We start from the raw sequence: 24,734 nt of genomic DNA on the forward strand, positions 1-24,734 counted from the left end.
CCTTCCCAGCCTCCTTTCCCCCATCCTCATCATGCTGCATAGCAAGTGATTTCTTCCCTGGGCCCCTGCTGTGTGTGACCATCCTCTGCAGTGTCCCTGCAATAAGAGAAGGTAAAAATCAGCCTGCAGGTTTAAATTAATTGCACTCTTCTGTTATGCTATGAGTTAGCCAATGCTTTAAATCACAGCATCCTAAACTGCTAGTTTAAACATAATTGGAAAGAGAAAGCCGTCATTGAAGTACCCAGTGAGAGCGGAAACTTACTGAAGACCAGGATAAAACACACATAGGCAAATACTCGAATAACGTGATACATTGGCTCCTAGGCAGTTGAATAGCTATTTTATTAACTGCACCTGTTGTTCATTTGGGGCACTAACGTTAACCCATTTTTGTTCTCAACACTTATGTGGCGAATGATGTTGCTTATGTTCTAATGGAACATTCTTTTTATTTGTGATGGAAATCGTTTTTAAAATGCAATGTAAATGTAATGTATGCTCCTTGCAGAGAATGTTAGAAATGACTCTGTTGGAAGTGGTGGACTTTAGCAGCGAAGCTCTGAAAGATGCTGTTGGATAGAAGACGCCGGGTCCTGGGTGTTCCTCCTCGTTTCAGATGTCTGAGTTTATCTTGTCTTCATTTGAAAGAGAAATAGATGCAGGGAGTGGCTGTGCCACTGGGCTCTCCGGAGACTGTGTCTCTATCCACATTGCAGCACTTTTCATCCTGTGCTTGTAATTCTGCATTTACATTTCGGTACCAGGGCTTCCTCATTGCCATGTGCCCATTGCCCAGTGCGACGCCTGGCACAGCAGGCAGGGACCCAGGTGACACGTGTTAAAAGAAGAGTTTATGTGACGTGTAGAGAAGGTTGTAGAATGTCTTCTTTCTTATTTTTTCATATTTTATGTGGCATGTTTTATTACCAATTTTGGCTCTTTTGTGTACAGCTAAAATTGACATATTGTAGTTCGGAAAAAAAATTTCTATTAACATAGCCTGTCAAGCTCTAAATAGAAGCAGTTCTTAGAAGTAATATTTATGTGTAGTCATTAATTGCCAAGAATAATAAGTTACTTGTAAATGTAAGGTTGTATTAATTTTATCTGTAATGGAATTCTTGTTGCTCCCAGAATCATAGCAAATTATTAAAACTGCTTTGTGGGGAGTACAAAGTTAAGGAGATCAAATTTGTTTTACAAGGACATTTGATGTAACTAATTTTAAAAATATATCTTGCTTTTTAAATGCTAGACTTTAGATAATAATAATTTTTTTTAAAAAAAACCTTTATTAAAAGAACTATTCTTCCCATTTCTCCTTACTTTGTCGGTTAATCCTCAAACCTAGAATATTCCTTTAAATTTCTGCTCTACACCAGCTTGCTGAATTATGTTGCACTTTATATAATTCAGTCTACTAGATAATAACTCAGACATTGGATATCCTGTTGGTGAGCACTTTTGCCTATAGCTTTAGATCAATATTTGTAGTCAAGCCGATCTTCAGAGAATGCACATCATTATAGCACTGGCCAGTTTCTGTACTGTTTGGTCAATGCCTGTGCCTTGCAGGTTATTAAGTATTTGACAATTACCCCTGCTTGAATGAAATTGTTGGATCCTGTAGTAGTTATATTTTTCATTTTTTGAGGAACTTTCGTACCATTTTCCATAGGGGCTACATCAGTTTACATTCCCACCAGGAATGTACAAGATCCTCATCAGCACTTATCTCTTGTCTTCTTGATAATAACCATTTGAACGGGAGTGAGGTGATATCTCATTATGGTTTTGATTTGCATTTCTGTGAGGATTAGTGACGTTGAGCACCTTTCCCTGTACCTCTTGGCCATTTGAGTATATTCTTTGGAAAAAAAGATTTTTTTCAGGTCCATTGTCTATTTTTAAAATTGTATTATTTGGGTTTATTTGTTTGCTTGCTCTGAGTTACAAGAGCTTTTATATATTTTGAGATTGACTTCTTGTCAGATATGAGGTTTTCTAATATTTTACCTCATTTTTAGGGTTGCGTTTTGTTTTGTTGATTTTTTTTCTGCAGAGCTTTAGTTTCTTGTAGTCCTACGTGTTTATTTTGCTTTTGTTGCTTGTGCTTTGTATATTGTACCCATAAAATCATTGCAAGGTTCCCTGTTTTTGTTTTTTTCCTGTGGTTTCAGGTCTTACATTTAAATCTTTAGTTCTTTGGGGGATTTTTAGTTAATTTTTGTAAGTAGTATAAGGTAGGTATGCAGTTTTATTTTTAATTTTTTTGTGTATGCATATCCAGTTTTTCTATCACTGTTCATTGAAGAGACTGTCTTTTCTCCATTGAGTATTTTGGCTCCTTGTCAAATATTAGTTGACTTTATCTGTATAAATTTATTTCTGGGCTCTCTGCTCTCTTTCATTAGTCTATGTGTCTGTTTTTATGCCAGTACCATACTGTTTTGATTGCTATAGCTTTCTAATAAGTTTGAAACCAGGAAGTATAATACCTCCAGCTTTTTTCTTTCTCAAGATTGTTTTGACTATTTAGGGTCTTCTCTGGTTCCATATCAATTTTGGGATTATTTTTTCCATTTCTGTAAAATAAAATGTCACTGGAATATTAACAGGGATCACATTAAATCGATAAATGACTTTGGGTAATATGAACATTTTACCAATATTAATTTTTCAATTATGAGCATGGAATATCTTTCCATTTATTTGTATCTTCTTCAGTTTCTTTTATCACTGTCTTATATTTTTCAGTATACAGATCTTTCAGCTCCAGTTACATTTATTCCCAGGTATTTTATTGTTTTTGTTATTAGAAATAGTATTGTTTTCCTTATTTTTTTATTGGATAAGTCATTAGTATATGGGAATGCAACTGATTTTTGTAGATTGATTTTTAGTTCTGCAACTTCACTGAATTTGTTTATTAGATCTAGCTTTTTTCATGGAATTTTGAAGATTTTCTGTATAAAAAATTGACTGCAGCCTGGTCAGCATGGCTCAGTAGTTCAGCATTGACCTATGAACCAGGAGGTCATGGTTTGATTCCCAGTCAGGGCACATGCAGGGTTGCGGGCTCAATCCCTTGTATGGGGCGTGCAGGAAGCAGCCAATCAATGATTCTTTCTCTCTCATTATTGATGTTTCTATCCTTCTTTCCCCTTCCCTCTCTCTGAAATCAATAAAAATACATTTTAAAAAAATAAAATTGTCATCTGCAAACAGAGACAATTTTGCTTCTTTTCATTTTGCATGCCAAAGTATCTGTCTGTCTGTCTGCCTGCCTGTCTATCCATTTACTTATTTTCTTGCCTAATTTCTCTGACTCGGACTTCCAGTTACTACTGTGTTGTATAGGAGTGGTGAGAGTGGCACCCTTGTCTTGTTCCTGATCTTAAAGGAAAAGGTTTCTACCTTTCACCATTAAGTATAATATTAGCTGTGGGCTTGTCATATATGGACTTTATTGTGTTGAGGTACATTCCTTCTATGTCCAATTCATTGAGAATTATCATGAATGGATGTTAAATTTTGTCAAATTATTTTTCTGCATTGATTGAGACAATCATGTGATATTTTTCTATTAAAGTGATATATATTTTTGACTTGCATATGTTGAATCAGTCTTACATCCCAGGATGCATACTATTAAAGAAACATTATTTTTTCATTGCTTGTGGGAAAATGAAAAGTGACCTGTCAGCATCTATTTAAATGTAAAATGTGCATACAATTTGCCAAGCAGTTTTACTATTTTGGGGAATCTACCGAACAGAGATGAAATGAAAGCATCGGTGTACAGAGATAGATGTGCAAGAGTATTCACGAAAGCAGTGTTTTTAAGCTGAAGGAACAGGGAGCCACCTAAACTTTCATCAGCTTGAGAATGATCAAATAACTTATGGTACTTCTATGCTATGGAATAGTCATAGAGTTTTATAACAACGTTACATCTGTTTTTTTGATTTGCAGGATTACCCAGTGTATATTAGTAAATGCCTAAAAACTTTAAGAGAATGGTTATTGTAAAATCCAGCTAAAAAAAAATTAAAATAGTGTATATAGTGAATGGGTATGTGTTTATCAACATAAGAATTGTGTGGAGACATATGAAGCCATTAACTATTGCTATATCATCCAGAAGTAGACAATGGGAGCAGGAGAGATTATCAATATCTGTTATGTCCCACTTTGCTGTTTAACTTGGTAAAACAAATGTTATGTTTTAATTGAAAAAACATAAAGTTGTTCAATGATAAATATTCACTATAGGACACTGGTAGTTTGGCCTAGAGCAAGTGCAGATGTCATAGAGTGTAAGAAAGGAGAGCTAACAGTATCGTATTTGATCAGAGATCTCTTCATAGAGAAAACAACAGGTCTCACTTTACCGTTGCATCAGTGTTCTCCTGTAAATCTACTTACGGGTGTGGAATTTATATTTTAAACCCAATTAAAACTTTTTTATCCTAAGAAATAATGACTGCGAAACCAGGTTATGAAACAGATCACTTTAGTCAAAATTAAACAATGCTTTATTGTTTAAAATGTTAAGATCTTCCTGTTTTCAAAGGTGAAGACCTCCTATGGCTAACATAATATGGCTAAGTTGAACACTATCTTTTAAAAAGTTGATTTCTAGACACACTTTTTGAACAGTATAACAATATATACATTTGCAACAAAGATTGTTTATCGTTTTTCTTTGTTTCAGAACGCTTTACCGTGTACAGCTCTAAACACCTTAGACAAGCCTGGAATAAGTAAGTCTTTTACAGATTGTTATCTCTCTCTCTCTCTCTCTCTCAATTTTTAAGACTCTCCTGATAAGTTTTCATGACATTTTTTTCATTATTCATTCATCCATTCATTTAACCATTAACCAGTTACTGAGCCCTAACTGTGCCAGCCACTGTCTTCAGACTGAACCAACACTGTTGTATAGACGAGTTTGTGTTCCTAGAGCAATGTGGCCTTGCTTCATTGTTGTAAGTCCTAAAAGTTATTTGGTCAATCTTGTAACTAGATTTCAAGAAACATTTTAGTGTCAGAAAGATAGCATTTATGAAGTACAATATAATGACTGATTTCATCATCTAGATAGGGGTGGTGACAACTGTTGCGCTAGATAAAATTGATCTTTCAAATTTTTTCAGTTCACCTATTTCCCCCATAAGCTTTATGGGGAAACTAAGTACATACATCACTCAAAGTATATGCACTCCATTTATTTAATTTCTGTTCTGTCACCTGACCTTGTTAAAATAGTTTTATTTCTTGGTTTCAAAATTTGATGAAATCTGTAGATCTGGGTTACTCAAGTTATTCAAAGGTCTTTTATTGCAAGCCAAGCTCTTAGTAAATCATTGAAAGTTGAAAGGCAGAGTAATTGAGTCACCCATCTCATGGTGGGTATCACATTTCAAGTACTGTGCTAGGGAAAAGGTAACTAGAACTCCTTTGATAAAATATACTATAATTTTTCATAACAAAATTTTGTCTCTGGGGAATTTAGTGTTATTATCTCACTTTTTACTGTCATTATATTTTAATTATAGATGCCATAAGTTATGAAAATAAAAGGTAGGACAGAACCTTTTTAAATAACAATGTCTTTAATCAATACTGTCAGTAGATACAGTGGACAGCTTATTATGAGGAACTCATGGAATTTATACATTAAATTCTGCAGTGGTTTACTTGAAAGATCTGGCCATTTATTTTGATTAAATTCATACTTAGAAGAATACTCTAGTGTAATTATTTTTGTCTAACACATGGCCTTGCATTTGTCATTGGAAGAGTCAGTTCTAAATATCTAGAGTCCCGCTAATATTTAGGGAGGCATGCCCTATGCTGGGAGCATTCTGTATGTGTTTCTTACCCTTTTACTGACCCCCTTGCCCCCATCACCACCACCACTGATCAGCAGTGCTTTTAATTGCGTGCTTTCATACATTAAGTAATATATACAGTGTATAGTTCCCACCTTAATGAAATGATTAAACACATCCCTCTCTCCTAATTGCTCAAAAAGTTTTGTTCAACAACTAACCACTTTATGAAACAATTCATAAAGGCAGTTGAATCTCTAACCCTATCTTTGAAGTAACAGGAAAATCTGGCACATCCTATATAATAAAAGCCTAATATGCTAAGTGTCCGGCCATCCTGTCATTTGTTCAACCAAAGTATAATATGCTAATGATATGTTAAGGCCGCTCAGCCACTCGCTATGATGTACACTGACCACCAGGGGGAAGACAATCGACTAGTCGACCAGTTGCTATGATGTGCACTAACCACCAGGGGGCAGACAGTCGACCGGTCAACTGTCACTATGATGTGCACCGACCACCAGGGGGTCAGATGCTCCGACCTATAGGTTAGCATGCTGCTAGGGTCCAGCTGAGTGGGACTGAGCGAGACAGGCCGGATACTCCCTGGAGCCCTCCCAGGGTCCCACCCTGGCTGGCCAACCTCCCACGTCCTTTCCCAACCCTGATTGTGCATCAGTGGGGTCCCTCAGCCTGGCCTGCGCCCTCTCTCAATCCAGGACCTCTCAGGGGATGTCAGAGAGCCAGTTTCGGCCAATCCTGCAGGGCAGGCCAAGAGACCCCCCGAATTCATTTGCCGGGCCTCTAGTCTACATATAATATTATTTGTAGAAAATAGCCTCCACTTTAGATAACTCCTTTTCTTTCCTTCAGCTGGACAAAACTAGAATGGCCTCCAAATTGCCCATGAAAATATATGACAATTCTTATCCACTTAGAATAGTCTACAACACACAGGGCCCTGCGGGAAGAGGTCTATGGATGAGGCTTGATATTTCTTCCACTGCCCTCTTGTGGAATGACTCACCAGTCATTCCATAGTGAACTCATATGCGCCTCTCCCGTTATTTATTGTTGCAGTTGTATTCAGCACCTGCCGTCATGGGCACACTAACATATATGCCCCTCAGAGAAGACTTTCTTGTCCATTTACATTACTCTATCCCAGGAGAAACTAAGTTATATAATGTCTTCTAAATAGAAGAAGAAAATTGAAATAGTACTCACACTTTGTGTTGTTTCACTTCAATCTAACCACCTAAGACCTGATGCTTTCGTTTCTCTGGGAGGTATCACTTATGTCACAATAACAGTAGGTAATTTCATTGACAAAAATCAGTTGCCAAAACCGGTTTGGCTCAGTGGATAGAGCGTCGGCCTGCGGACTGAAAGGTCCCGGGTTCGATTCCGGTCAAGGGCATGTACCTGGGTTGTGGGCACATCCCCAGTAGGAGATGTGCAGGAGGCAGCTGGTCGATGTTTCTCTCTCATCGATGTTTCTGACTCTCTATCTCTCTCCCTTCCTCTCTGTAAAAAATCAATAAAATATAAAAAAAATCAGGATGTGCAATCCTGGTTGTGCTGCTTTAGAAATTTTAAAAATTATGTGTTGTACTCAGTCTTTAAAAATTTTTTTTAAAGGTTCAAGATAACAGCTTTTACTTTTGAGGGCCAATAAGAATTCTTAGGAATACTATTGCTTACAAATAAGAGCACAGTGTCTTTTTAAGAAATTACTTTAGAGATATTTATTACTTGCATTTTCCATGAATATAGGATTTATAATTTTTCAACCAAAAACAAAATCTAAAATACTGAAGACAGTATTACATGTTCATGTAAAGTTTTTGTTAATCAGTTGATAGAATTGTAGTTAATGATTTTCTTTTCATCTCTGCCATCACATATGCTTTTTAAAATTTTGAGAATTAATTCAAAGTTATTTAATAAACTGAGTCCCACCTTAGATTACTTTGAAAACACTTTAGCTAAAAATATTAAAAGCTGAGCTTGAGCTAAATATTTTTAATGATCAACATGACTTGTATAGAAACATGCTAATTTTAAGTCCCTGTAAATCTTATTTTTTGTTGCCTTAAGGATTTATTTCAGAAAACACTAAGTAAGAAAATCATCACTAAAAATTTTTATTAAAATATTACTTTCTGGTATCCCAGTGTTACATACTGAATCCTTAGAGCCAACAAGCTCTAGCCTTGGGCAATTCAAACCCCATGCAATTTAGAAAGAACTGAGAATTCAGAGACATTAATTAGATTATTGATTCTTCCTCCACATGGACATGTGACCCTGCAACCATCATTGACATTTCAACACTTCCCACTTCAAAGTGAGGTCTGGATTCCGAAGCACTGCATTTAAACCCTATTGAGCAAGTGCCGACTTTCTCCATCGCTACAAACAAATATGCTTGTCCACAGCACAATTATGAAACTGAAGCAACTGGTAAATTCTCTTGTACAGCAGTAATAGATTCAAAACAGAGTGAACTCATTTGCAAGAACTAATTTGAATTCAATTTAGATAGGTTAATAACAGATGGGTAGGTTAACATAAAGAAGTAAGTCACTATTCAAAATTAAGTAACAATGTCTTTAAAAATATTTATTAACTCAGCTATTGAAGCCAGTGGGTATGTTCACCTGCCTGGGAGAATAAGAATTTCTTGAGAAATGAATCCTCAAGTCTCTTTGAACGGCTGTAACATGTGACTCAGATTATTTGGGGGCCAACTCTGCCCTAGGTAACACCCATACAACTCCCTGCTGACTTCATTTACACCAGTAACCATGGGCATAATTTTATCCTTTGAAGGATTTTTTTAGTATTCTGGGCAAACAAAGCACTGATGGGAGAAAAATATCAAAAGACCTAGCAGCTATCAAACTCAAAAAGGATAATATAAAGAAGAAATCTTAATTATAGGATTGGGAATAATAAATATACATCAATAAAGAAAAGAAAGTTGGTTTATTCCCTTATACTGGAAGTGCATGATCTGGGTGGGCTCTTCCTGCTCCAAGGGGATTTGGGGCTGAAGGGACACAAATCTTAATGTTATAAATGCATGTACTGTTTCCTGACTGCCTTCAAAACATTCCACTTTATTGCATTGGAGTTATAAAGACTCTCCCTATTTTTCTTTCAAATCTCTCTATTTATAGTTGTCTGACATTGGCATGTATGTGCAATCAACCAAGAATTTCAGCCACTTAACAGATCTTTTATTATTTTGGCTGCAGAAGAAGCCTTAGTATATGTTCTCCAGCAAAGTTAAGGGTCGGATTCCAGGAACACATTTGCTTATTTTGGAACTTTTTAACAGCTGAACAATTTTTGGGAGGTTTGAAAGTAGCAAAAAGAGAACTAAGGATAAGTTCTCACCAAAGTCACAGAAGACAAGACTTGAAAACACAGCTGGTAGCTGATAGAGCAGAGCCTGCCCACAGACTCGCATAGGTGTAGGCCAGCCGTGTCCTGCTCGCCCTTCCCACATGCTCTAGTTCTCCTTACAGTCCTTCCTGTTAGTTAAGTTCCACTGGATTTCTTCTAAAAATTAAAAAAAAATGCTTTAAAATCTGGAATAAACACAGATTTTTAACAATGAGGCTACCTTTATGAAGATGCAAAAATAGAGAAGAAAGCATTCATCTGTGTATATTTAAAAGTATCAGCAGAGTCACAAACCCTAACATAGTGTTCTTGAATTTTCATTAGAATATTTTATTTAATTTGATGATTAACTTCTAATACATATTTTAAAGATTACTTGCTAGATAGTTGTGCCATATGTGCATGAAATGTATTTAAAATAAAATTTGGAGGAATAACAAATTTCACTCTGTATATTTATGTTGGTGGTTCTCTACTGAAATTTTATTGCCATATTTAATTGCTTATCGTTAAGATTTAAATCACTGCCTTCTCAAGAAACCGATGGCCCCTGTTTTCTACTCTACCTTATTCTAAGTTGATCTGAAATTTGCTAAAATAATAATATATTACTAAGTAAGATAGAGTTTTCAGTTTCTTTACCAGTTGTTTAGGAATGTGAGAGGAAGGTAACAACAGTTATTGACACTAGGAGGAGCAGTTGAGTTGAGCCAAATCTTTAAATTATCTTTCTCCACTTTCATTTTTTCATTGTTGATCATTTTTGTTATAATTCTATTTACTTCAAAGTAAATATTTTTATTTAGTGCCCAGAGATTTTTTTCTCACAATATCTTCAAAGATATTGTTCTTTACATCAGCAATGCACTTTTTTTAGGATAGGTTTATTGGGGTCATAAGCTCTTAAAGCAGACACTGGGCAGACATTTTGGAATTCTGTTTTCTTAACTCAAAGGAAGAGCTGGAGTTGCAAATGTCAACTGCTGAGCTCTTTGGAATTAAGTTCAGTCTGAGGAGGCTACATGGAGTGTAATTTCACACCACACCCTTGAAAATAGTGTTTTTAACACGTGGACAATCAAATCAAAGCAAGTGTCCTGACCTTGGTTATCCACACATGGTAATGTTTGGAGACGTCATAATGTTGCCTGCCTACTTGAAAGTCACAGTTCAGAGCAGTTTCTGGGGACATTCATTTTCACAAGAATGAACCATTACTTTAGGTATGAAAAGCATCATGTAGGTGAGATGTTAAACCCTTTGTCACCCAATGAAAGCAGCTCTTCTAGAAAATTGCAGAGTGGATTCTTCAAAGGGAAAAAGAGGGAGTTCTAAAATAGCAGCTGCTTTCCAGGCTCTGGTAGCAGTCCGAGAGAGCCTCAAAGTAGACAGCATAAAGGTCCGTCCAAAGACATGGGCTGGGGCCAGGGGCCAGAAGCACGAGAGAAAGCTGTCCAAGAGAAAGCTGGCAAGTTCGCCAGAGGCCTAGTCCCCATCACTGATACTAGCAAAGCATAAATGTGATAGCATATGAAATGTTCCTAGTCAAAGCCATAACATACCCTCATTGACCATAGTCATAGCTATGATGGGGACAGAGGGTAATGAACATTGGGGCAGCCTTTTGCAATATAGAATTTGCTTTTATATATGTTGTCACATCCTTATATCTTTATAACAATCTTGGGGAGGTAGTCGGGGAAGATACATCAGCATTTTATAGCTTGAAATAAATCAATAAAAAAGAACTTGCTCAGTGAGGTTAAATGATCAAGCCTACTGAAAATTATAGCTTGGAATCTATGCCCCAATGTAAATCTTATGAAAGAAATATTACCAATTTTAAAACCCTGATATTTGACTGGGCTCAGCAATACCTGTTTTTATTTTGTTTTCACTACAACTTTGGGTAGAGAAATCTCTTCTGGGAACTGAAATCATTCATTCCTAGTCTAGTTTTTAGGCATCTGGAGAGCTGGGATGGAGTAGAAGCTTGACTTCCTATATCTTGGGGAGATAGTGTCTGCAGCAGACTGACCACCCACATCAGCTCGCGCCTCTCCTGTGCCAGTGCTAGGGAGTGTGCCATTTGGAGAAAGGTGGGATTGTGACAGTCTCGGTGCTGGAGATGACAGCCTGCTGGCCACCCACTCAGTTCTTAGTAGTGAGATTTGTTGCCCATTCCACACAGCTCCTGCTGTCCCCAGGAGATGATCCTCTGGCATTGTGTCATTGCCAGATTTCTTGTCCATGTCTTTCTTTCTGAAGTGAAGAATTCACTGTCATTAATAATCCCTGGTGATGGCCAAGGGCAGGCCCTGTACTGTTTGTTACCGGTTGGGCATGAGTTTTTTTTGTTTTTCTTCTGATGGACAGAATATATCCATCTCCTCGCTCACTAATTGGCAGTACGTGCCAGGCCTGGAGTTGGCAACAGCCATTGTTTTTCATCCTTTTAGATTATGTGTTGGATTCATCATCCAAAGTACACTCTTAGGGTGCAGCTAATACCTTCCTTCTGCCGTCCAGCTCATTAAGGAATCAAACCCAACCATGCTCAGAAACAGCAGAGTTTCCAGGCGCAGCTGGGCTGCAAGGTTCCCTGAGAGGAGGCCGATAGGATTAGGTTTTCTCAAAGCAGATTCTAGAAGTATGAACTGAAGAAATTCCTCTGCTTCTTCAAATATAGACTGGTGCGTTTGTATGCTGCGGCTGCCAAAACTAATTACTCCAGGTTTATTGGTGTGAAACACCACAACGGTATCATCTCACAGTTCTTCTGGGCAGTCTGGGCTCCGTTGGTTTCTCTGCTCTGGGTGTCACAGGCCAAAGTCAAGGTGTTGGAAGGCCTGGGCTCTGTAGGAGGCTCTAGAGGAGAACCTGTTTCCAGGCTCATTCAGGTTGCTGGCGGAATTAAGTTTCTCATGGTCATCAGGCTGAGGCCCTGTGTCCTTACTGGGTTCAGCTGGGAGTCTCACTCAACTCCAGCTCCTCATCATGGTGCCCCCTCCTTCAAACCAGCAGCAGTGCAGTGAGGCCTTCTCATGCTTCAGATCTCTCACTTCTCCTACTGTGATCAGTGGGGAACTCTCCCTACCTGTTGTTGGGGGTGAGGTGGGGACGGGCTTCTCGCCATATCTCAAGAAAATTTTCTGAGAGTCGCACAGGAGAATAAATGGCGTTTATTTGCATGGAGTTAAATCCCTGAGTTTCCAGGGCCCAATTTCCCTTTGTCCTGTCAAGGTCAAGGAAGGAGTCCAGTTGAGCCTTTAGCAGGGCTATGATTAAAGCCATTGCCCAGAGTTTCCATTCCGTGTTGGGGCACAGTCCAGTCCAGTATCAGGCGAGCTTAGTTTGTGTTCCCTGTTGCAGCCCATCAGTCCATTGAGTGTGGATTCTACAGGGCCACATGGCTATGGAGGGAACACAGGCAGGAGCAAAGCCTGAGGAACCAAAGAGCCACAGACCAAGTGCCAAGAGAACAAACTTTGTCTGGAGGATTATGTATTCCTAAATTTTCATGGGCTCCACTCCCTCTGGCCATTGACTTCTGTTCCAGGTTACACTGACAGGTACCTGCCCTACGTCACCCCAACTTCACTGCACGTGCACCCATCTCCCCTTTGTTGGACCCCTCCCCCCACTGATTTGCAGGGAATGGACCAGTGGTTCCCAGGAGGGTTAAATCGCAGCTTCCTGGTGAAGCTGCCCAGGTGGCCATGCTTACAATGTCTGGCCTCCCTTTTGCTCCTTTCCTGTTATTAATAACCAGCTAATTACAACAGTATCACTTCCACCCTCTCTTCTGCCTCCAGCGAGACAGTTTTCTACTTCTAAGGCCCATGTGTATAGTTCAGGTTAATCTCCCTATTTTAAGGTCTGTAACTGTAATTGCATCTAGGAAGTCTCTGCCATAAAAGGTAACACATTCACAGGCTTCAGGGTTTGGCAAGTGGACATCTTTGGGGCCAGTCTGCTTTCCACAAGTGCTGGGGTTTCCTATTCAGGGACGAGTTACTGGGTGAGGAAGAGCAGAGGGGCAAGCCCAGCCCTCCCCAGCAGTCACAGTCTGCTTTGCCTGGTCTCTGGCCCATCAGGTGACATGGATGGGCCTCTGACTGATGGTTCCACTTTTGCCTGGTTCAAATTAGGTGTCCTCCAAATTATATGTAAGTAAGAAATTATTTCCCACCCTCAGAACGGAGAAAAAGAGTGTTCTCAGGAAAGCTTATAGTCACTGAGAGAAGTAACATTTGGCTTGACATTTCTGTCCCCTTCAGATCAGTGCTGTCCTATAGAACCTTCTCTGCCGATGGTCTTTCTGCACTGCCCAATGCAGCAGCCATTAGCCCCTGTGGCTATTGAGCACTTGAAATGTGGCTAGTGTACCTTGAAAATTTAATTTTTAATTTAATTTAAAAGTGGTTAATTTAGCCTTAACTGGTTTGGCTCAGTGGATAAAGCGCCGGCCTGCAGACATAAGGGTCCTGGGTTTGATTCTGGTCAGGGGCACATGCCCAGTTTTGGGGCTCTATTCCCAATAGGGGGCATGCAGGAGGCAGCCGATCAATGATCCTCTCTCATCACTGATGTTTCTATCTCTCTCTCCCTCTGCCTTTCTCTCTGAAATCAATAAAAATATTTTTTTAAAAAATAAATGTACTTAAGTGTAAATAGCCACATGCTTAGCTACCATATTGGGTGGCACAGCCGTAGATCAACATGTAAACTATTCCTTTAATTTCAGTGCCCAGTGTCAGACAAGTATGGATGTCTGATGCTTTGGAAATTCTAGGCCCAAGAATCCTTGCATTTTGCACTCAAGTACCCAGAGAGCTTGCTTTATATTTTTGCTTCTCACTACCGTCTTTTATTTGTAAACACTCTAAGAAGATACAGCTCTGGAGGACAAGTAAGTTGTAATGAATCTGCAGAGGGACTAGTGGAAGTATCAAAGAACATCAAGCACACATTCCTTCCCCTCCTGCTCTCCTCTGGAAGCCACGCTGCTCCCTCCTCAGGGGTACTGCCTGTTGCAAGCCCTCTATTCCTTTCTCCTTCTCCCGTTCTCTCTTTTCTGTTGGGAACGGTTAGGGGTTAGACACACAGTTCTCTCCCCTTCTTGAACTCCCTTGAGTATTTGCCTCTCTGCTGATGTTCCCAGCTCCCTTGATCTCCTCTAACTCTTCTCAAAAATATCATAAAGGCTCAGCTGCCTCTTCGCCACATATGAGGTACTATTGAGAGGGGGCTCCATTTTCTAAATAAGTTTCCGTTTGCCTCTGTGGCCACATCTGTTAATTCTTCAGCTTCGGAACACTGAAAATTGCCACACTTTAAACAATGGTCTTACTGATCTTTTAAGAATACACAGTCAATAAATAGTTTTGATATGAACCAAGAAAGAGTAGAAAAAAGGAAAGCAAAACTCGTTATTGGCACAAAAGACAAGAAAACACCTGAAAACAGCAAAATTTTTGGTATTTTAGTGACCAAGTTCCCATCCTAGATTTGCTACTGAATCATTTAATATTCAGGAAGCTCACTAACCAATCTGTCCCCAGTTTTTCAGTCTTCAAAACCCTTGGCAGGATTTTGCATGTATTGAATAGGACATGGGTGTAAATCAGGGGTGGGCAAACTTTTTGACTGGAGGGCCACAATGGGTTCTTAAACTGGACCGGAGGGCCGGAACAAAAGCATGGATGGAGTATTTGTGTGAACTAATATAAATTCAAAGTAAACATCATTACATAAAAGGGTACCATCTTTTTTTTTTTTAGTTTTATTCATTTCAAACGGGCCGGATCCGGCCCGCGGGCAGTAGTTTGCCCACGGCTGGTGTAAATGATAGAGTACCTTCGGCTAATGTTAGCTTTCCTCCCTTCTGTTTTTTATCACACCCAGCCTCCCCTGCCAATCAGAGCGTTGCATTCATTCCAAATAAGCAGTTGTCCTTGAACATGAATACCTCACAGTACAGGTTCCCCAGCTATCTTCCAGAGCATCTGTTCTACCTTTCTAGGAATAGGTACAGCTCAGTCACGAAATCATTTTTTTAAATACTTATTGTGTAGAAACAAGATTCCCCTTTCCCTAGCTGTTCCTCCTAAGAGTGCTATGTTAACAAATAGCATTGTACATAATTAATGTAAAACTTACCAAATTCAAGTATCTGGTAGACCTTTTCATGATGCTTTCTATACATGAACTGATGGGTAAGTCTAGCCCCTGGGTGTCCGCTTGACCTAGGGGATTTAGTGGTAAGAATGAAAGTAATCATTCTTACTGTTTACAGCTTTTAAAGAGGGAGGGAAAGTGGCTCATCTCTAGACACACAGTGAATAAAGGCTGGGAGCATGGCCTTGGTTTGCTATCCTGTCATTACTGGGGAGCAAATGGGTAGGAGACTCCACAGGTAACTGGCCTTCTTTCAGACACTGAGCCAAGTCCATACCGTAAGGCACAAATCCCATATTACCTTTTTATATCCATCATGGGAGTGACTTTCATGATGTCTTTAACAACAACAACAAAGATACATTAAAATGCCTTAAACACACATGTCTGCAACCCTCAAATTAATTGTTTTCTTATCTAAAAGAGCATTTTTAGGACCTCAGAAAAATCTAGTGGTGATTTACAGTTGAAGTCTCCAGTGAGTATATGTGTGTGTGGATATTGTTACTCAGACTATAAATGAATAAAAATATTAACTGAAAGGGATCAGTATTCTGGCCCTCGCTTGCATTGTTATCCAGCATATCTTTGTGTATCTGCATGTGAATTCTCTGCTAGTCCTCAGCTGTATTTAATCCCTCAAGACTCAATATACAAACATAATGCCAAATAGAGAACTTCCCTTAAATTATTCAAATCTCCCCATAAGTGATTTCCCACTCTTCCTGCAATGGAAAACATTTGATCATAAATTCAATTAAATCAGCCATCATCTTTGTGATGTTTGTCCAGCGAAATCCTTTAGTGACTAAACCAATCAACCTACCAGCTGTGTGTGTGTGTGTGTGTGTGTGTGTGTGTACACTCACGTGCATGTGTTTATGGTACGATTGTTGTGGAAGAATTGATTTGAAGTAAAGATGAAGAGTAGTTCTCATTTCTGAGGCCAAATTTTGCCCACTTCACTGCAGCCAAGGTTTAAAAGATTAAACTCTTAGCAGGGCTAACATCATGTATATTGCACTCACGTAAGTGCATTGGCTTTTATTTCCCAACTCAGAGCCTAGTTTTAATATATTGAGTTTTTTATCAAAACTAATATACTTTGGAGATGTTAGTAAAAGCTGTCAAACCACATCAACCAACCATTCTTCTTCCCCTCTCTTCTACACCCTCCTCTCTCTAGTTAAAACAAAGAAGAATGACTGTCGACACATTGCTAAGTTTCTCAGGGAAAATGCCCTAATAGGACTATAGTACTGTTTATGGTTTCTTATAGGTATGTCAGCTCAAGAGGTAAGATTCATTAGAGGCTTATAAATGTTGTTTTTCATCTTGATCCTAAAGCATTTCAGACAACAGATATAACCAACAGCGTCCATCCTTTTCTATTATACCTTTACTACTGATCCTACTAATTTGGATATAACTGAACCTTATTTATGTATCTTTACATACCAGTATGTGTAGATTCATGTGACCTGTAGAGGGCAGTATGTTCTGGAGGAAAAAAAAAAAAAAGGTTAGAGGACAGCTACTTATCGCCGTAAAACATTAGATAAGCAACTGATTTTTTTTCCTTTAACAAAATAGGTCAACTATCTCCATAAGAAAGCCTCATGCTTTGGCTGTCTGCCCCTCTCTGCCATGTTAGGTATCTGCTTGGGTGGGGAATATTTTTATGATTTGGCTGTGCTATCTTGGAGGTTACTTAATATGAGGATCACACAAGGTTCCATGCCTTGGCCACGTAATGGAACTAGGCGTATTATTTTATCTATAAAGATACATACAAATGGGATTTTCCATTTGTCTGCCATTTCTTGTCACCCTGGATTGAAGTTTAGCATTCAAGGCAAATTATACCTACAATTCTAATTTTATTTGGTGGTCAAATGAGGCATTCTTTCCTTTCCTATCTTAGCTACACACATCCCTTCCTTTTTAGTTCTGATCCCTGAAAAATTTTAATGTTTGTTATTTTTTTCTCAAGGGAGTGAAAAATCTTTGCACAGGGGCATTTTCTGTATATTGTGATTTTAGGCTCCTTTTCTTCCTGGCCAGCACATCTTTGGAGTAACCCCTGACTCAGCTCTCTTCACTGTAGTTAAATTCGCAGTCTCACAATCCAGTCTCTCCTCTTCATTTAAAGAACCAAATCCTCCAAGTGTCTACACTACACAGTGCTTTTTTAAATTTCCCAGAAGCTGCAACAAATTGTTTAAGGACGGTGGAACGGCACTTCCCAGTAGATTCGTATGTGTTGATGGAAAGGTTCTATATCCGCGCCGTCCAGTACAGGAGCTCCTCGCCACGTGTGGCTATTGAGTAACATGTGTTTCATGCAATTGAGGAACTGAATTTTTTATCATATTTAATTTTAATTAATTTAAATTCAAATAGACACATGTGACTTGTGGCTCCCCAATTGGACAGTGCAGAATAGAGCATGACTGCTGATCACTTTATAACAAATGTTTTACAAAATATATTGTGAGCTGGACTAGATTTTGCAGCTTAAAACCTACTGCCCAGGCTTTCATTCTCTTGCTTGTTTTTTTCTCATATAGCTGTAGGCTTAAATCTAAATCTTCTCACTCGGCTCCAGGATTTTCCCCCTCTCAGAACATCTGAGAGATTTTCAGTTTTCAAATTCTTCGATTTTGTTGAATATTGAACGTATCTCTCTTGGGTATTCAAATTGGAGTTTCAAAGCATGGCATTTCAGCGGCTCTCATTCTGTGGGCCCGGGCCATTTCACCCTCTAAGCTCAGTCACCTCTTCATATCTAGTTTTTTCTAAATATAGAAACAAACTTAGCAAATGTGCAAAACCTGTCAAGCTACATACAATAACATTTTCCTAAATTGGAGTGCATTCTCTCTCTCTCTCTCTCTCTCTCTCTCTCTCTCTCGATTATATATATATATGTATATATATATATATATATACATATATATATATATATATTTGTTTACACTGAATAAAATGAATACAAATAAAGCCTATTTTTGTTCCATCTCTTCTGAAGCAACCTCAGTATTGTTTTGAAAATGTTCTTGTGCATTCCCAAGCAATTATTTTTTAAATGCTTCCATATCTTTACCCATGATCTGCAAATGCTTATCTTCAGTTTTCTACATTATGCTGATATTGTTGGTTTTAAGGCATAAGAAGGTTTTTGTATAATGGTTTGTGTCATGCCACTGGCTTCTGCCTTTTGCTACAGACATGCCAGAAAACACTTTTACCTACATGTTCCTAGCAATTACAAGTACTTGGACCCCAAATGATAATAAATGCAGCTTTTTCATGCTATTCACTTATCTTTCCTTTATTTCAGCTATAAAGATAGAATTAGTACTCAAGATAAATAGCTCTGGCAGTTATGCCAATTTGGGATCTCCTTAAGCCAAGGAAATACATCAACACCCTTCTGTTATAAGTCATTTCCTATAAAGAGCCAGACGTGGAGTTAAAGGCAGGAATAAAGGAACGTGCAACTGAAAGGTTGTGCTCGCTTTCAGTAAAGACAGCCCAGCCTATTCTGTATTCATCACCAAGCCACCCTATGTAGCACCCATGCCCCCGGATCCAAAACCTCCTCCACACAAGGAGAGGAAAGCAGGGATGGTTAGTAGTCACATTGTTCTTTAAGAGACCAACCTCTTGGGAAAGTTTAGGCATCCCTGCACCACAGGGCACAACAGAGCGAAACAGAGAGGGACCATGCAGTTCTTGTCAATCCTTTGCTAGTAACGGGCTTTAGGACTGGGCTCCCATGGCAACGCCAGTTTCCTGCCATTCTGAGACTGGTAGGCTTTCTGTTAATGGACATGTGAGTTATCTGCCCATGTAGACTGAAGTCTCCATAGTGTAGCAACTATTTCTGTGTTGGGAATGCCATTTGCAAACTCCAGAAACACTTTAACCCCTTCCCCAACAATTTTTTTGTTAAAAACGTTTCTTTTTCAGACTAATTTTTTTTATTTTGGTTCTATATAGTATTTTTGATGCTGGTTATGAAAACAGTTTGTAACTCGTCTTCCTATAAACCATATTTTTTTTAACATATTTTCTTAGTATACTCGTCGACGACTGAAAAAGAACATTTTGTGAAAACGAGTATACACGTTTCTGCCGGGGAAGGGGTTAAAAGAGTATTGCATACTAGAGATGCAACCATACTGGTTCATCTAGGTAATGAAAGGTCAGAGGTCAGGGCTTGGCATGGGAGGAAGAATGTAAGGTACCAGTTCTTATCTTTTCTTGAGTTGGAATACACCCTGCCCATTGGTTGTTAAAAATCACGCCTTAAATGACACATTCTAATGTAGGAGGAAATAATGTCTTGCGATGGAAATGTATGATACAGTTTTTTCTAAAAGTTTAAAAATCTCTTCTCATATTGGTAGCATACATCACATCATCACATCACATCACGTCACATCACAGAATAAATTCAAGACCTTGAACTGCAAAACTAAAACACAACCAAAAAATTGTTTTCTTCATACTAACTTTAGCGTCAGCCCCAGCCACATATGAAGTTACAGCAATCTTTTCCAAACACATGTTACAGTTACTCAGTATTCCAGTAGATGTCAGCTTGATGTTCAACAGCTCTGAGGGCCCTGGTTCAGATGTTAACAAGTCACTCCATTTGAGGACCGTTGGCACAGCAGGGTTGGGACTGGGAAAGGAGGAGTGAGGATGGCTGAGTGGAAGACATGCTTTCTCACTGTTGTCTTGATAAATCTGACTTGAGGTCAGCACCCTAATGTCTGCGAGGCAGGAGGAAACCCAGACATGTAAGACAGGCCAGGGAAACAGGAACCAATCATGGGGAGCCATAAAATGAGGAAGACACTGGACATTTAGAAAGAGGACCAACATAGTTGGAATAAAGGGGATACTGACAAAGAAGGGAGTATACCTTAGTGTGCAACACAGCAAAACACATTGACAACATCTTCTTAAAATTAAGAGGCAGGTCCTGAAGTATATCTATCAAGAAAATGTTTTTATCTTAAAGTATATAAAATAGTATTTAAAGTGTTTTTACTTATGGTGCTTTATCATTGTTTTATTTTAATGAGCATTTAAAAATAATGAGAACTTGTGCTAGCTGGTTTGTCTCAGTGGATAGAGCATCGGCCTGCAGACTGAAGGGTCCCAGGTTTGAGTCCAGTCAAGGTCAGCTACCTCGGTTGCAGGCTCCTCCCCAGCCTGGGCCCTGGTCAGGGCTCATGCAGAGGCAAACAGTTGATGTGTTTCTCCCACATCGATGTTTCTCTCAATCTTTCCCTCTCTCTTCCACTTTCTCTAAATATCAATGGAAAAATATCCCTGGGTGAAGATAAAACACAAACAAAACAAACAAATAATGAGACCTTTTTTGTATAAATTTACTCATGACCTCAATCCTTCTATTTTTTTCTATTAGTTTTAAATCTCACAATAAGATGTTTTCTGCCAAAGGATTTTAGGGATATACTCTGATTTGGGAAAGAATATTAGTCTCTTTTTATCACTTTTTAAATAAATATATTATTTTATATCAGTTTCAACTATACAGCAATAGTGGTTAGACAATCATATATTTTACAAAGCATTTCCCCTGATAGTTTCGGTACCACCTTGCGCCATAAGTAGTTACCACAATATTATTGACTATATCCCCTATGCTGTGCTTGACATCCTTTTGACTGTTCTGTAACTACCCATTTGTACTTCTTAATCCCTTCACCCAGTCCCCCAACCCTCCTTTTAAAATACTTGCCTTACTGCATTCAGTTTGATTTTGTTCATGTGCACAAGTGGTGGAGAAGTGGCATCATGTTCATTATTAACACCAGCAGCTGCATTTGCCCTGGTACAGGGGGATGTGCCTGCAGCATGCCAAATGCTTTGTCTGCATCACCTAATTTAATCCTGAAAATAACTCTCAAATAGTTTTCCATAGTTTTCAGATAGGAATAGTTAAGCTTATTTTAGAAAGTTTATTTCTCTGTCTTCAATTATATTGTAGCCTCAAGAGCAAATCTATAAATATGTCCTTCATTTGCTATGTTATACCTAGCAGGGCTGGGACTAGGGCAAGGCAGGTAAGGCATTCACTTTGGGTTCAGAATTTAAGGTGGTGGCCCTCCCCCCCAAAAAAAGTAAATAAAAAACACAGTAAACCAGATAAGTAAAATTTTAATGCAATATTTTAAAAATATCAATAGATAGTTTCAGCATTTTCTTCGCTCTCCATCAAACAGTGATTCCTTAGCATCCATTCCCCCAAATCCACAACCTCCTCCTTAAACACCAATGCTGGTGAGGTAATAGAAAATAGTTTACTGCTGAGGGCACTGTAAACTGGTAAATCCCATGGAAACATGTTAAAAGCCATAAAGATATTCATTCGTGGTACATTCAAGAAATTTAATTTAATATCATCTAAATGTTCTGGGTGCTTGGGAGTGCACAGATGAGGCCCGTGTCCTCATGGAGCTTTCCTAGAGTATGAAGGACAATAAGTAATAATAAAAAAAAAAGTAACCTCAAAGAGTGATAATACAGGAAGACAATAAAAGAGGCCAATCTGAGGAAAGGGAATACCATCAGCAGGCCATAAGCCATATGAAGCTGGGATTTTGACTATTTTGTTTATTTCTCTATCCTTTGCACCTAGAACAGAGCCCAGGATCAAGAGTATTAAAAGATTATTTTGACTTTTCTTCTCAGGGCATGAGACCCTTGTAGAGGTTGTCCAACCATTCAGCAGACTTATTTGTTGTTCTACACATAAGCACACAGACCAGTTCTTCTTTCCATCAGAATGAACTCATAGAGTTTCAAATACCAGCTGCAGTGTTACAAGAAAAGGAAGCTGAAATCAGTCCCCAGCAAATCAATTCCTCAGTTGCCTTGAACTAAACTTCAACTCATAAGCTCTGACCTCGCTGAATTTTCTTTCAGATTGGTTTAAATGAGAAGGTGAACTGTTTTTGGTGATTATCTCCAATCCTAACCATTTCATATCTTTACAATACAATCCTTTTTTTTTTTTTAAGTAGTAGGGAAACATTATTTCTTCTATATCATCATCGGATGCTAAATTCTACTTTTTACTTAAAAAAACACACACACACACAACTCTTTCCTTTTTACATTTTTCTTATCTTGGATCATTGTCCAGTATCTAAGGAAATAAACATGCGAAGAAAGAGTTCTGTGGAATGTTAACTGCACTGGTATTTTTCTTCCTCTTATCATGCCCCAAGATTCGCCCGAGTTGATATAAATTCACCATGCCTTCTTTAAAAAGCGCAACAGTGAGGCATTCTTCCTGTAGGAGTCGGGCTGAAAAAGGTGATTTCCTTTCACTTCATTTGGTTTAAGCCTGCAAACAGCATTAAGTGAAAAATCTGATATATTTGTTAGGCTATTTATTGCATTACCAAGTTATATTTTCAGTTCTCAGTGAAAGGTTTATTGAGAACATAAACTTTGAAGAGGTTTTGTTCAGGATTAAAGATATTTTCCTCCCCTTCTCTTTGGGCAAAATAATATCATGGCAAAATGATGACTTCCAGGAGCTATTTTTAGCACTATTGATAGTTGAGGGACACATCGGGCCATTCCGGGGAAGCAGATACCAGCCTCCCAGACCAGCCTGTGGTGGTGAGATTTGTAACTTCTGTAGGGTTTTAGAGGAATGAAAGGCTGTGAAGTTACCCTTTCCATTAACTCAATTTACCATAATACATATACACCAATAAGTTAAGCTGTCTTTCAGAAGCATTTTATAGTGAAATGTTTTTCACACTGCCCATGCTATTGGAACTAAATATTTATAACCAATCCATCTGAATGTAAGACATAAGCCATGGCTAAAGTGTAAAGATTTTTTTTTATAAATGAAGATTTGAATTTAAACTCCTGATGCATCATTTATCATCAAAAATGAGTCATCTATTTCACATGAAATAGTGCTGCAATCAGCTACTGTGAGTTCAGGAAAATTGGTTAATCTTTATTCTCTATCGTAAATATCAAAAACACCATCTGGGTAGGACATTCACTAACAATTTACTTTGCTTCACTCTTGATGTCCTAAAAATGTTTTGAATGCTTGTGAAATAGGTGAAATAATAAGATGCCTATAATCGATTTAAACTAGTTATGGAAAGAAAAGGTCAGTCTTCGCAGCAGTCCTGTGAAGTGGGAGAGGGTATTAATTTTATCCTGATCTGTATCCAGAGTTGGAAAGGTTACGAGTCACCTGATGTCCTTCAGGTAACAATGGAATTCCATGTGGGGCAAGATCATGAGATTATGATTGGCTATAACTGTAAGCAGAATAACCGGGAAGTAGGAAATCAATTCTGTTGATTTAACATCCCTTTGGTTTTGAGGACATTCTACACTGACTGTGAATTTAGAATTCTCCTTTAAGTACTCTGTAAGTTTTAGCCTTCTGTTTCGAAGGGTTAGTTATTATTAATGTATTTTTATTTCCTTTAATGAAATAAAATATATCCTCTTCTATCATGTCCTTCAGTCAGAGGATTGAAAAGTAACCTCTTGTGCTTCTTCTGCTGTTAACCACATTATTAAAGTAAAACACTGAATAGATATTTTAGAAACATGTAATAGCTACTCTGCTAAATCTAGGAATATTTTTTAAAACATAACTGAGGTACAAGTATAATTCCTGACAGGTTTGTACTATTCTATCTGAGAAAAAATTGTCAATGTTTGGCAAGCTCTAACAAATTTTAGAGTAATTTTTTAAAAATTATGTTATTTAAGCATGTAGAATTATAGGGTTTTTTTTTATTTTCAGAGAGAGGAAGGGTGAGGGGGAGAGAGAGAGAAACAGTGATGTGAGAGCAAAACCTTGATTGGCACGCCCCCTTTAGTAACCTTCTGGTGCATAGGTCAGTGCCCAACCAATTGAGCCACACTGACCAAGGCTGAGTTACAGTGTTTTGTAATATCTATGAAACTTTACATAAAACATAAAACTTTACAGTTTACAAAAGTCACTACTACTAGGCATTGAAGAAGAACTGGAGAGGACATTAAAGTGGAATCACTGGAAAAAACAATACATTGATGTAGTTCCCTGATTCTTTCCCATAAGCAGGGTGAGTGAAAGTTTGATCTACTTCTATGGTTATTAATTAAAAATAAGTTTAAACATGTACACAAAGGCTTTTGTTGAAAAGGACATAACATGAAGTTCACCTATATTACCTTTTGAATATTAGAATATCTACATCAGTGGATTTATGAAGTATA

The 24,734-nt window shown here is 38.3% G+C and overlaps 1 protein-coding gene across 4 annotated transcripts in view; it reads left to right on the top strand.

The window, feature by feature from the left end:
* Positions 1–24,734, top strand: part of CDK14 (cyclin-dependent kinase 14) — a 506,888-nt gene that overhangs the window by 387,220 nt on the left and 94,934 nt on the right. For all 4 annotated transcript variants that reach the window (XM_006779192.1, XM_015558314.1, XM_006779193.2 and 1 more), the window contains one exon: positions 4,721–4,769. In XM_006779192.1, the coding sequence (XP_006779255.1) occupies positions 4,721–4,769 (49 nt within the window). The remainder of the gene's footprint in view (positions 1–4,720; positions 4,770–24,734) is intronic.

Source organism: Myotis davidii, unplaced genomic scaffold (genome assembly GCF_000327345.1).
Source record: "Myotis davidii unplaced genomic scaffold, ASM32734v1 scaffold187, whole genome shotgun sequence".
In the NCBI taxonomy this organism is placed as follows: domain Eukaryota; kingdom Metazoa; phylum Chordata; class Mammalia; order Chiroptera; family Vespertilionidae; genus Myotis; species Myotis davidii.